This window comes from Muscardinus avellanarius (assembly GCF_963383645.1).
Source record: "Muscardinus avellanarius genome assembly, chromosome: 9".
Lineage (NCBI taxonomy): Eukaryota > Metazoa > Chordata > Mammalia > Rodentia > Gliridae > Muscardinus > Muscardinus avellanarius.
Window position 1 is genome coordinate 113,651,267 of NC_137795.1, and position 14,594 is coordinate 113,665,860.

Below are 14,594 nucleotides of genomic sequence, written 5' to 3' on the forward strand. Positions count from 1 at the left end.
AGCGCTCGCGGGGGCCGCCGGGAGGAGCGCCGCGCGGTCGATGGCGGGGGCGTGCGCGCTCGCGGGGGCCGCCGGGAGGAGCGCCGCGCCGTCGATGGGGGCGCGCACGCTCGCGGAGCCGCCATCTTCCGTCCGGGCCGCGGCTGCGGCGGTGCAGGCGGGGTCAGCGGCGCGGCGGCGCCCCTCGCTCGGCCGCGGCGTGGGCGAAGCAGGTGCTCCGGGGCGGCCCGCCACGTCGCCGCCCTCGCGCCCGCGGCAGGGTGCGCTCGCGAGCCCCGGGCCCGCCAGAGCCGCGGAGCCTCCCGGCGGCCCGCGCCCCGCCCCGCGCCGCGCCCGCGCCGCGCAGATGGGATAGGCGGCGAAGATGTTCAGCTTCGAGGGGGACTTCAAAACCAGGCCCAAGGTGTCGCTCGGCGGCGCGAGCAGGAAGGTGAGGGCGGCGTCGGCCTGGCCGGCCCGAGGAGAGCGCGCCGGTGGGTGCCGGCCGCAGTGTGCCCGGCCCCGAGTGGACCCCGGCCCAAGTGAACCCCGATCCGCAGTGTCCCCTGGCCCGCAGTGTGCCCCGGCCCGCAGTGTGCCCCGGCCCGCAGTGTGCCCCGGCCCGCAGTGTGCCCCGGCCCCGAGTGGACCCCGGCCCGAGTGGACCCCGGCCCAAGTGAACCCCGATCCGCAGTGTCCCCTGGCCCGCAGTGTGCCCCGGCCCGCAGTGTGCCCCGGCCCACAATGTGCCCTGGCCCGCAGTGTGCCCCGGCCCGCAGTGTGCCCCGGCCCACAATGTGCCCTGGCCCGCAGTGTGCCCCGGCCCGCAGTGTGCCCCGGCCCACAATGTGCCCCGGCCCACAATGTCCCCCGGCCCACAATGTCCCCTGGCCCGCAGTGTGCCCCGGCCCGCAGTGTGCCCCGGCCCGCAGTGTGCCCCGGCCCACAATGTCCCCTGGCCCGCAGTGTGCCCCGGCCCACAGTGTGCCCTGGCCCACAATGTCCCCCGGCCCACAATGTCCCCTGGCCCGCAGTGTGCCCCGGCCCACAGTGTCCCCTGGCCCGCAGTATGCCCTCGGCCCGCGGTGGCCTCCCGCCCACTTAGTGGTTCCCAACCCGCAGCGTTTTCCCTACCCGCAGTGTCCACCCCGGCCCCAGAGTTCCACTGGCCCGCAGTGTCCCCTGGACCGCCACGTGCACCCCGACCTGCAGTGCCCCTGACCCCCAGTCACCCCCCGGCGCCGCATCCCCTGCCCGCACTAGGTGTCCGGGCCTGCCGAACCCCACTTAACCGCAGTGTCCGCGCTGCCCGCCGCCCGGCCCTGAAGTCTGCTAGCAGAGGGCTAGGGAGGTGCGGTTGCTTGCAGTTTGTGGGGTTAAGTGGGCTTGATTAGCTGTCTGTCCACCGAGTAATTTCTAGAAGTCCTTTAAAGTGCTCGCTTGGCCCTTGCTGTCTCTGAGTTAGGAAGCCGCCCTTCACATCTGGGCTGGCTCCCAGCCCAGTGCGAGCACCCTCGTCCACTGTGGCCCACCCTGCGAAGGTTTCTGAGGGCAGAGGGGCCCGGGAAGATTGCTGGGATGCCCTTTCAGCTCGGAGGCTCGCCGTGCCGATGGGTGGAGAGCTAGGTACAGAGCCCGCCGCTCAGGCCTGCCGCAGTCGGTGTGGGCGCTGTGAGGGGCTTGTGTGCTGATGACCACTCCACACCAGGACTAAGGGTTTCTGCAGTGTGTGGGTGTGGGGCTCTCTAGAGAACCCTAGGGCCAAGTCTCCTAGTTGACTGGATGGGGAGGTGCAGAGTCATACCAACCTAACAGACAGTCTTGGAGTTCCTGTCATCCATATGGCTGCTGTATGTTTGATCTTTTATTTTTTTTCTAACCTAGTAACACATCTTTATTCTGAGGCAGTAGTTGATCGGGAGGGGAGGGCGTACGTTTTGCTTTTTAACTGCGCAAAACAATTTCCTTCTTTTAAAATTCTTGTGGACTTAGCCTACAGTCAGGCTCACAAATCTCAAGGGTTCTGTCCCCTGGAAGACCCCTGGGAGGGGGCGAGCCTCCAGAGGGCAGCTGGGGAGCCAACTTCAGTTAAGCTTATGGGACTTTTATGTGGGTACACCCATGTTCACATGATCAGGCCTTTCTTTAAAAAAAAAAAAAGACCATTCCTGGCATTCCGTTCTGAGCTCACCTGCCCAGAGGTGACTGCTCTCTGACCTCTTGTTTGCTGGGTTAGTTTTACCTAAGGTTGAACTCCATGAGTATGAGGTCACCTCCAGCTGGCCTTTCCTTTGTGCTTGGCTCAGGATTGGTCCCTCCCTGGGTGTGTTCCATCTCTTTTTCTTTCTCTTTTTGGTACTGGGGATTGAACCTGGGGGCATTCTACCTCCAGGCTACACCCCAGACCTATTTTATTTTTATTTTGTGTGTGTGTGTTACTGAGGATGGAACCCAGGGGCATTCTAACTCCAAGCTACACCCCCGACCCATATTTATTTATTTATTTATTTTAATTTATTTGCAGTACTGGGCGTGGAACACAGAGGCACTCTACCCCTGAGCTCCATCCCTAGCCCTATTTTTTATTCTTTATTTTTTGAAACAGAGTCTCACTAAGTTACAAAGGGCCTACAGTGGTAACTGAGTCTGTCCTTGAATCATGATCCTCCTGTTTCAGCCTCCCAAATGCTGGGATTACAAGCATGCGCCACCATGCCTGGCTTATTTTTTATTTTGAAACAGAGTCTCACTAAGTCGCAGAGGGCTTCACTAAGTAGAGGAGGCTGGCTGCTAACCTGAAGTCTTCCTGTCTGCCTCCCAAGTACTGGAATTACAAGTGTGCCTGCACCACCAGGCCTGACTTATTTTTTATCTTAAAACAGGGTCTCACTAGGTTGATGAGTCTCCCTTGCTGTGGCTGTCCTCCAACCTGCCACCCTCCTGTTCCAGCCTCTCAAGTATTGGGATGAGAAGCCTATGCCACCACACCTGGCTTTTTCTTTTCTTTTCTTTCTTCTTTTTTTTTAATGGTACTGGGGATTGAACCCAGCTACCTCTGAGCTACACTCCAACCCTATTTTTTATCCTTTATTTTGAAACAGGTTCTCAGTAAGCTGTGGAGGGTCTCACTAAGTAGCTGAGGCTGGCTGCGAATCTGCAGTCCTCCTGTCCCAAGCACGAGGGTTACAGGTGTGGATGAGCTTTTTTTAATAGGGAGCTCTATAGTGAGGACCAGGCAGGAAGGATTTGGGAGGGCGGCCTTACTTGGATCACCTGGGAATATCCAGGTGGTGTAGGGTTTGTCCCGACTTTCACTCCTATCTGGAGGTAACCCTTTGTTTTAAACCAGTCAAGGACAGCCAACCTTGCCCAAAGAGATTGCTGTTGAGTGGTCCGAGGGTTCTCTGTGTGTGGTCTCGGTCTGACAGCTGAAACTCCTGGGATTAAGGGCCTTGCCACAGGTGGCCATGGTAAACCTTTTCTCCTTTTGTGTCTGGTTCCTCCCTGTTATAATTCTATCCTGCCCCATTGCCATTGGTCCTAGTTTCGGCAGTTTGATGGAGATGTGATTTCCTAGCAGTTTTACTTTTGTCTCCTGAATACTACTTTAAAGGAGGGGACACAGCTCGCCAGGTGGTAAAAGCCTGCAATTCTGGTACTTAAGAGGCTGAGATGAGATGTAGTTTTGAGGCCAGTGTGTGGTAACTTAGTGAAACCTGTTTCAAAATAAAATAGCCAGATGGTAGTGCGATCCTGTAATTCTTGCACCACCTGGAATACTTGGAAGGCGGAGACAGAAGGTTGCAAGTTCAAGGACAGACTTAGCAAGTAGCGAGATTCATCAGCCTAATGAGACCCTGTTTCCAATGAAAATCAAATAGGGCTGGGGGGTGTGGCATGGAGGTAGATGCCCCTGGCTTCCATCCCCAGTGCCACAAAATCAATAAAATAAATAGGCTGGAGGTATAGCTCGAGAGGTGGAACTCCCAGTTCCATCTCTAGTGCCAGCAAACTTGTTGGGGAGACAAAACTCAAACCAGGAAGAGTTGCAAGGTAGAAGCTGGTGAGGTTTCTGGTGGGGTTTCTTTGGGGCTGGCCGGGGATGGAGCTGGTTGGTGTGGTCCGGGGCGGGGTGGGTAGGGTTAGGACCAGTGCAGAACAAGAGCCAGCGTGCCCTGGATTCTTCTGACTCCACTTCCTGGTGTTTACGAAATGAGAATATATCCTCTTTTTGTCGGGGGGCGGGTATTGGGGACACTATTCCTCTAGCTTATTTTATCTTTCATTTTGAAACAGGGTCTAAGTCGCTGAAGGCCTCAGTAAATTGCTGAGGCTGACCACCCACCTGTGATTGTCTCTCCCGGCTTCCTAGGCACTGGGATTACAGGTGTGCACTGCCGTGCCTGGGTAGAGTGTGTCTTTTTTTTGTGTGTGTATTTTTGTGTGCCACTTGAATCTAGGGCATTCTGCCTCCTAGCTACACCACCAGTCCTATTTTATTTTTATTTTGAACAGGGTCCCCCTCAGTTGATGAGAGTCTTTACTTGCTGAGACTGTTCTCGAACCTGTGGTCCCTCCTGTCTCAGCCTCCCAAGTACTGGATTACATGTGTGTGTCGCCTTGCCCAACTTTGATTTTTTTGTTTGGAAGCGTCTCGCCGAGCTGTGGCGGGCCTCGTGAGGTTGCGAGGCATACCGTGGACCTGCGATCCTCCTGTCTCGCCCCGCGCGCTGAGATCCCAGACGTGCGCCACGCTCATCTTAGGGCTATTAGAGCAGTTTAGGTGTACAGACTAGAGCAGTGGTAAAGGTCTCCTGCGCCTTGTGTTTCCTCAGCCACTGACACCTTGTGTTATAGAATGATGAGCCAGTGTCAGTGTGTAGGTACTAGGTGAAGTCCTGAACGTAAACAAGATCCACTCTGTGTTGTGCGTTGAATGAGCCTGACAACGATATGCTTTTTATGTAACTTTGTGTGTGTGGTACTCAGGATTGAACCCAAGGGCATTCTACCTCCAAGCTACACCCCAAGCCCTACTCTTTATTTTTATTTTGAAACAGGGTCTCGCTAGGTTGATGAGCATCTCCTTATTTGCTGAGACTATCCTGTCTCAGCCTTCCAAGTACTGGGATCACAGGTGTGCGTCACCTTCCCGGCTCTTGACAGATGCTAACAGCATCTGTCCATCCTTAGAGCGTCCTGCGGAGGGGTGTGGCCCGGGGCCTTGTGCTGCCGCTCTGTTCCAGAGCCTAGGCCCCTGGTCTCCACTGTCTCTAGTGTTGCCTTTTCTAGGGTGTCATTGGTTAAAGTTACTCACTATTTAGCTTTATCAGGCTGGCGTCTTTCACTTTTATATTCATTTAAGGTTCTTCTGTATCTTTTCATGGTTTGACAGTTTATACGTTTCTGTTTTCCATTCATTGATAGACTTTTTTTTTTTGTAGAATGGTTTAAGTTTTACAGAAAATTCAATGGTAAAATAGAGGTAGACTAGCAGCAACCTAAAAACAAAGTGGTCTGAGTGTAACCCAGAAGCAGAACCCAAGAAAGAAAGAAAGAAAGAAGAGAGGAGGGAGGAGGGGGGCCTTTTTAATTATCCCCTCTCGCTGCACGTAGTTCCCCTGTTTGTGGTGCATTTGCTATATTGAGCAACTAAAACATTTGATACATCCTTGTTGTTGTTATTTGGTAGTGGGGACTGAACCCAGGGATGTTCTATAATCATCATTTTTCCTTTTTGGTACTGAATATTGAACCCAGGATCATTCTACCTCCACAGTACACTCCTAACCCTTTTCAGTTATTCTTCTTATTATTTTTCTTCGGTACTAGGGATGGAACCCAGGGGCATTCTGCCTCTGAGCTACACCCCCAGCCCTATTTTTTATTCTTTATTTTGAAGCAGGGTCTCACTGAGTTGCAAAAAGCCTCAGTAAATAGCTGAGGCTGGCTTCGAACCTGCACGATCCTCCTGTCTCAGCCTCCCAAATCCTGGGATTACAAGTGTGTGCCTGGCTCCTTTTCAATTATTTTATTTATTTATTATTATTTTGTAATAAGGATTGAATCCAGGGGCCTTTTGCCCTCTGAGCTATACCCCTCAGCCCTTTTTATTTTTTATTTTGAAACCGGGTCTCACTAAGTTGCTGGGGCTGTCCTCGAACCTAGAATCCTTCTGTCTCAGCGTCCCAAGTACTGGGATTATAGGCTAGTGCTACCATGCCTGGCAGTTTTTTGTTTTGGAAACAAGGTCTCATTAGGTTGCTAAGAATCTGTGTAAGTTGCTGAGGATAGCCTTGAACTGTGATCCTCCTTTCTCAGCCTCAGCCTCACATGCCCAGCTGTGTGTGTGTGTGTGTGTGTGTGTGTGTGTGTGTGTGTGTGTGTGTGCGCGCGTGTGTGCGCTGATATTGCACTCAGGCACACTACCTCTGAACTATACCCATAGCCCTTTTTAGCTTTTGTTTTGAAGCAGGATCTTCCAAGCCGGGCATGGTAGTGCATGCCTGTAATCCTAGTACTTGGGAGGCTGAGACAGGAGAATCACAGGTTTAAGAACAGCCTCAGCAAGTAGTGAGACTCACATCAACCTAGTGAGACTCTGTTTCAAAAATAAAATGAAGTATGTCTGGGGATGTAGCTCAGAGGTAAGTTACCCCGGGGTCCATCTTCAGTACCAAAAAGAAGAAAACGAAGCAAGGCTTTCTGGATTGCTGGGGTCTTGCTAGGTTGAGGCTGGCCTGAAAGCTGTGCCTCTGCCTGAGCCTCCGAGTCCTGGATTGCAGTGTGGCACCTCGCCCTCTCTGCTGCATTCGGCGGAATCGGTGGCCAGTGCCAGCTCTGGATCACTGGGTGGCACCGTCATCCTCTTATTCTTCTCTAACGCCCTGTGGGCTCTTCTGGGGCTCCTGCCTCCAGGCGAGTCAGCTCCTCGGTGTTCAGTGCTTGCTGGGGTTCTGACTAGGATGGTGTGAATATGCGGGTCCAGGTGAAGAGGCCTGACGCCTGACGCCGAATCCTCCCGAATCGCTGCGCCCACCTCAGCTAGCCCGGGTGGTTCTGTGTTCTAACATAAGGCATTGTTTTGTTTAAAAATTATTATACCTGTTGATTGTGTGAACTTCGTATGAAGCATACAATGTATGTTTTTTATTTTTGGACATTAAGGTTGATTTTGAGCTGGCCATGGTGATGGACACTTGTAATTTCAGTACTGTGGAAGCTGAGACAGGAGAATTGCAGGTTTCAGACCAGCCTCCGGAACTTAGGCCCTCTGCAACTTAGTGAGACCCTGCTTCAAAACAAAAATCGGTAGCTCAGCGCTAAGAATGCCCTAGGTTCGATCTCCAGTGTGACAAGAATAAAGAGATTGCTTCTGTTTATTGTGAACACCATTATGGTAGCCAACAGTTTATAGTCATTTTAATTGCTTGCTCTGAGTGTGCGCAGTTAAGCCTTTTTTTTTTTTTTTTTTTTTTTGCCTTACTGGGGATGAAAGTCTACAGCCGAGCAACACCACCAACACCACCAGCCCTATTTTTTCTCCTCCTCCTCCTCCTCCTCCTCCTCCTCCTCCTCCTCCTCCTCCTTCTTCTTCTTCTTCTTCTTCTTCTTCTACTTCTTTTTTTTTTCTTTTTTTTTTTTTTGTGGTACTGGGGGTGGAACTCAGGGGCTTTCTACCTTCAGACTATACTCCCAGACCTATTTTAAATTTTATCTGGAAACAGGGTCTTAATAAATTGCTGAGAGCCTCACTAAGCAGCTGAGGCTGGCGTCAAACCTGTGCAATCTCCTGTCTCAGCCTTCCAAGCATGGGGATTACAAGTGTGCACCACCACGCCCGGCCCCAGCCTTATTTTTTAGTCTTTTTAATTTTGAAACAGGGTCTCACTGAGTTGCAAAGGCCTCGCTGAGTACTGAGGCTGTCTGCCAACTGATCCTCTGGTCTCTGCCCAAATGCTGGTATTACGGGCTCGTGCCACCAAGCCTAGCTTTAAGCCTTTGTAAAAACATGTTTCTTAGTCGGGCATGGTGGCACACGCTTGTAATCCCCGGGTTTGGGAGGCGGAGACAGGAGGATTGTGCAGGTTCGAAGCCAGCCGTGATGGTTTAAGAGACCTTGTTTCCAAATTAAAAAAGTATAAAATAGGTCTGGGAGTGTAGCCCGGAGGTAGACGGGTTTTCAGAAACCCCAGAACCACCAAAAAAAAAAAAAAATATATATATATATATATGTATATATGTATGTATATATATACATATATATGTGTATATATACAATATATGTGTATATATACAATATATGTATATATACAATATATATTGTATGTATATATACAATATATATTGTATATATATATATATATAATGTTTCTTGACATATTAAATATGTTTCTTTCACAGGCAGCCTTAGTTACTTAGGCCCTCTGCAACTTAATGAGACCTTGTTTCAAAATAAAGAATAAGCCAGGAGTGGTGGCAAACACTTGTAATCCCAGCATTTGGAAGACTGGCTGACAGCCTCAGCTACTTAGTGAGGCCCTGCACAATTCAGTAAGACCCTGTTTGAAAGTTTAAAAAGTAAATAAGTAGCTTGGAGGTGGAAGGCCCCTGGGTTCCATCCCCAGTACTGTAATTAATTAATTAATGGCTGGGGGTCTAGCTCAGAGGTAGAATGCCTCTGGGTTCAATCTCCAGTACCACAAAAAAATTGTTTTATTCTGGTGGTTTAATGAAATTTAAACAATATAGCCTTACTATTTTATTTTTTTAATTTTTAAAATTTTATTTATTTATTATTTTTTGTGGTACTGGGGTTCCTGGAAGCCCTTCTACCTCCGGGTTACACTCCCAGACCTATTTTATATTTTTATTTGGAAACAGGGTCTCTTTAAGCCAGCGTGGCTGGCCTCCAACCTACACGATCCTCCTGTCTCCGCCTCCCAAGTGCGGGGATGACAAGCGTGCGCCACCACGCCCGGCTTAGCCTTACTATTTTAAAAAGATTAAGGTTTACTTAGTGAAAGTCATTTTTCCCAAGGTCAAAGAATCTTTGTATATGGTGCTGGTGAGGCTTGGCCAGCTTCAGTGTCCTGCGAAGGTGAGCTGGTGTGCCGCTGGTGCACAGCAGCAAGGAGTGGATGCTGTCTGCTTGTGTGGAGTCGAGGGAAGGCTGTGGGCTGGGAGCATGGGACTGGGCACCCTGGAGCCTCGTTAGCATGGTTAGGAAGCTGCTGTGCAATTGCCACTAGCAGTCCCTAGCTTTCTGGACCTACAGAATTTTAAAAATAAAAGATGTTTTAAGGATGAGTAGAATAAATTGGAACTGGAAACAGGTTAACAATCAGAAGGAAGTTTAGAAGTGGGCGTGGTGGTGCACACGTGTAATCCCAGTACTTGGAAGGCTGAGTCAAGAGGATCACAGATTTGTGGCCAGCCTCAGCTACTTTGTGAGCCCTCTGCAACTTAGTGAGACATTGCTTCAAAAATAACAAAAAGTAGGGCTGGAGGTGTAGCTCAGAGGTTGAATGCTCCTGGGTTCCATCCCCAGTACTGCAAAAAAAAAAAAAAAAAAGAAGAAGAAGAAAGTTTAGTTTTCTCTTACAGGCTGAATTTGCTTTTTGCTTGTACCTTGGTTGCTTTTTTCCCCCCCCAGACACTTAATTATGAACTTAGTCTTGTTTATATCAAACTGTTTTTTTTTTTCTTTTTTTGGTGGTACTACCACCAAAAAGACAGGAGGATCATGCAGGTTGGAAGCAAGCCGCGCTGGGTTAAGAGACCCTGTTTCCAAATAAAAATATAAAATAGGTCTGGGAGTGTAACCCGGAGGTAGAAGGGCTTCCAGGAACCCCAGTACCACAAAAAATAATAAATAAATAAAATTTTAAAAATTAAAAAAATAAAATAGTAAGGCTATATTGTTTAAATTTCATTAAGCCATCAGAATAAAACAATTTTTTGTGGTACTGGAGATTGAACCCAGAGGCATTCTACCTCCGAGCTAGACCCCCAGCCATTAATTAATTGCAGTACTGGGGATGGAACCCAGGGGCCTTCCACCTCCAAGCCAAACCCCAGCCCTATTATTTACTTTTTAAACTTTGAAACAGGGTCTTACTGGTGGTACTACCTCCGGTCTACACTCCCAGACCTATTTTTATATTTTTTATTTGGAAACACGGTCTCTTAAGCCAGTGAGGCCGGCTTCAAACCTATGCAATCCTCCTGTCTCTGCCTCCCAAGCGCGGGGGTTACAAGCGTGCCCACCACACCCGGCTGTCAAACTGTTCTTAAAACTTTATTTTCATTTTCATATTGTTTATATATATATATATATATATATATATATATATATATATATATATGTCTATATCTGTCTGTCTGTCTGTCTATTTTTTTGGCAGTACTGGGGATTGAACCAAGGGACATTCTATCTCCAAGCTACACCCCGGACGTGTGTGTGTGTGTGTGTGCGCGCGCGCGCGTGTGTGTGTGTTACGGGGAGTGGAACCCCGGGGGCTTTCTACCTCCAGGCTATACTCCCAGACCTATTTTATATTTTGTTTGGAAGCAGGGTCTCACTGAGTTGCTGAGAGCCTCACTAAGTAGCTGAGGCTGGCTTCGAACCTATGCGATCCTCCTGTCTCAGCCTCCCAAGCGCAGGGATTAAAAGTGCGACACCACACTCGACTTTTTTTTTCCCCCCTCTTTATTTTGAGACAGGGCTTCACTTCTAAGTAGCTGAGGCTGGCCTCGAACCTCCTGTCTTAGCCTACAAGTACTGAGATTTTTACAAGCATGTACTACCACACCTGGCACCTTAGTTTTTATTCTAAAAAAGTGAGAGAATAATTAGTACTGGAATTTTTACAAGCATGCGTCACCATATCTGGCACCTTCAGTTTTTGTTGTTGTTTTTGTTTTGTTTTGTTTGCGGGTCTGGGGATGGAATCCAGGGGCATTCGACCTCCGAGCTACAGCCCCTGCCCTATTTTTTTTTTTTTTTTTTTTTTTCTTGGTGGTACTAGGGGTGGAACCCAGAGGCTTTCTACCTCCGGGCTACACTCCCAGACCTATTTTATATTTTATTTGGAAACAGGGTCTCACTAAGTAGCTGAGGCTGGCTTCGAACCTGTGCGATCCTCCTGTCTCAGCCTTTCAAGTGCAGGGATTACAAGCGTGCACCACCACGCCCGGCTCCCTGCCCTATTTTTTTTATTCTTTATTTCGAAACAGGGTCTCACTGAGTTGCAGAGGACCTCACTAAGTAGCCAAGTCTGTCCGCGAACTGCGATCCTCAGGTCTCAGCCTCCCGAATGCTGGGATTACAAGTGTGCACCACCACGCCCAGCTCCCTTAGTTTTTATTCTAAAATAGAGAATAATTACATGTAAATGGATAATAATTCAAACAGTGGAGAATACAAAAGCCTTAGACCCTGAGCAACTTAGTGAGATGCTATTTCAAAATTCAAAATTAAAAGGGCTACAGGTGAGCCGGGTGTGGTGGCGCATGCTTGTAATCCCAGCATTTGGGAGGCTGAGACTGGAGGATCGCGGTTCGCGGACAGCCTCAGCTACTTAGTGAGGCCCTCTGCAACTCAGTGAGGCCTGGTTTCAAAATAAAGAATAAAAAATAGGGCAAGAGGTGTAGCTCGGAGGTCAAATGCCCCTGGGTTCCATCCCCAGACCCGCAAAATAAATAAACAAACAAACAAACAAATAAATAAATAAATAAATAAATAAAAGGGCTACAGGTGTAGCACAGAGGTAGAATGTCCCAGGATTCAATTCTCAGTGGGGTTTTCTTGTATATTTTTATTTGTTTATTTATTTAGAAAATAAAGATTAAAACAAAGGGTGTCAATGCATGCTAAGTAGGAGTCTTACTCTTGAGCTCAACTCCCAGCCTCAATTGTATACTTTTTTTTTTGGTGGTGGTGGTACTGGGCGTGGAACCCAGAGGCTTTCTACCTCTGGGCTATTCTCCCAGACCTATTTTCTTTCTTTTTTTTTTTTTTTTTTTTTTTTTTTTGGTGGTACTGGGGTTCCTGGAAGCCCTTCTACCTCCGGGCTACACTCCCAGACCTATTTTTACATTTTTATTTGGAAACAGGGTCTCCTAAGCCAGCACCTGCGGCTGGCTTCGAACCTGCGCCATCCTCCTGTCTCCGCCTCCCAAGTGCGGGGATTACAAGCGTGCGCCACCACGCCCGGCTCCCAGACCTATTTTCTATTTGGAATTTGGAAACAGGGTCTCACTAAGTTGCTGAGAGCCTCACTAAGTAGCTGAGGCTGGCTTTGAACCTGTCCGATCCTCCTGTCTCAGCCTCCCAAGCGCGGGGATTACAAGCATGCCCACCGCGCCCGGCTCTCAGTTGTATACTTTAAATGGATGACTTGTATGGTATATGAATATCAATAAAAGTTTTTAAACAAGACTTTTATAAGAGACTATAAAAGCATAGTTTTCTTTTTTCTTTTTAAATATATTTTATCGATGCATTGTACACCGATCAAACACTTTGATGGAATACAAGACTTGTGAGGATATACAAGCACACCTCACCCAGTTAGCCTTTATCGAATCCCCATCCCATTCCCTGCCTCTCCCTCGTTCCCGTGCTTGAGTGATTGACTTTGATATGTTTAAGTACATCATGTGCTTTAAAGAGTTTCCATCTTCCCCCCTCCCATCCCCTCAGATAGGTCACCTTGATTGCTTCTCTATAGGGCCCCTTCTTCAACTAGAGTTCCTCCTATTACTCATCTCTCCCTAGTTTACGCATATTAGGAAAAGCATCTGAGTTTTTATTTTGTTGTGACATTTCCCTATGGATGCCATACTACAGGCTCAATCCTGACCTTGAAGGCCCCAGCACCAGCCTCACCGCAAGGCAGGCTCTGATCCAGGCCTTCTTAGGCCTTGGTACCAGCCTTGTTGTATGGCAGGCTCCTATCCCAGCCTCACCGCTCGGCAGGCTCCCATCCCGGCCTCCTAGGCCCCGGCACTGGCCTCGCCTCATGGTAGGCAATCCTTAGTGGGGTGTTTTTTTTTTTGTTGTTGTTTGTTTATTAAACTGAGCCAGGCGTGGTGGCGCATGCTTGTAATCCCAGCATTTGGGAGGCTGAAACCAGGGGACCACACAGGTTCAAAGCCAGCCTCAGCTACTTAGCGAGGCTCTCAGCAACTTAGTGAGACCCTATTTCCAAATAAAATATTTAAAAAATAGGTCTGGGAATATAGCCCAGAGGTAGAAAGCCTCTGGGTTCCACCCCAGCACCACCAAAAAATAAGATAGATAGATAGATAGATAGATAGATAGATAGATAGAATTAATACTATTACCACTGTGTTCTAATCCGGAGAGAATGTTGTAAAACAAACAAAAACAATTTGAGGAAAGCTTCCAAAACATTTAAGACAGACAAAGGAATCGTTACTGATTGGAAAAGGTGAAGAAATACCAGTTAATGCAGTATGGGGTCCAGGACAGTGTTACAGAGCTGATAATGAGCAGGAGTGGGAAACTTGCTGCATTTTTGACAACGTCGGTGGTTCAGTTAGTACTTGGGAAGCTGAAGCAGGGCGCTCTAGGACAGTGTCGGCAATGTTGTGAGACTTTTAGCAACCCAGCAAACCCTGCTTCAAAAAAGTCAAATAGGGCTGGGCTGTGCCTTGGAAGTAGACTGCACCTGGGTTCAGTCCCCAGTAACGCGTGTGCACACGCACACGCACACTTGCATCCGTGTTGATTTCCTGTTGAGAGTTTATCTGGTCCTGTGGGGATGTGGGCGAGGCATGTGAGGACAAGGGAGCTCATCCCATTCGCTAAGAAAGCTCTGGGTCGGTCCCTAGTGTCACACGTTATTAAGTAAAATACCTGGTAAATAGTGGTGAGTCCTCAGCTGCTTAGTGTGGCCCGGTGCAACTCAGTGAGACCTTGTTTCAAAATAAAGAATAAAAAAGTAGGGCTGGAGTAACTGGAGGTACAGTGCCCCTGGGTTCCATCTCCAGACCCTCAAAAAACAACAATATGATGATGATGATGATGATGATGATGATGATGATGAAGAAGAAGAAGAAAAAGAAGAAGAAGAAGAAGAAGAAGAAGAAGAAGAAGAAGAAGAAGAAGAAGAAGAAGAAGAAGAAGAGGAGGAGGAGGAGGAGGAGCGGCGCTTCCTTTGAGCCTAGAACCATCCTTCCTTTTCCCCTTTGGGCATGTGGTAGCAGAGGCTTTTTAAACGTGTCTAACGAGCCACATCTCTGATGGCCCTCTCTGGCTTCTCCTGCAGACGCTGTCGAACTGGGTCCTACATGGCTCGTGTTTGTTCATCTGCCGGGGATGATCTCAGAGTGGCTTCTTTGCTCTGATATTGCTTTGATGGGCATGTGTTTTTAAGAAATTTGAGGACTTCTGGGAAGATGGCAACCGAGAAAAGCAGGGCTTAAGAGCCCCGCTAACAACCAATCTCCATTACCAAAAAATCAGCGCCTTTCATAGCCAGAAAACACCATCACCAGAGAAACAAAAAATCACCAGGCTCCAGAGAGGAAGGGGACTCAGAACGGAGCTCAGAGCCACAGAGGAGATACACCGGCCTCACACCCGA

The 14,594-nt window shown here is 48.8% G+C and overlaps 1 protein-coding gene across 1 annotated transcript in view; it reads left to right on the forward strand.

The window, feature by feature from the left end:
• Positions 1-364: 364 nt before the first annotated feature.
• Positions 365-14,594, forward strand: part of UBE3C (ubiquitin protein ligase E3C) — a gene marked incomplete at both ends in the record, with an annotated part of 88,400 nt that continues 74,170 nt past the window's right edge. Inside the window, one exon of the mRNA XM_080701010.1 lies at positions 365-430. Coding sequence (XP_080557136.1) covers positions 365-430 — 66 coding nt within the window. The remainder of the gene's footprint in view (positions 431-14,594) is intronic.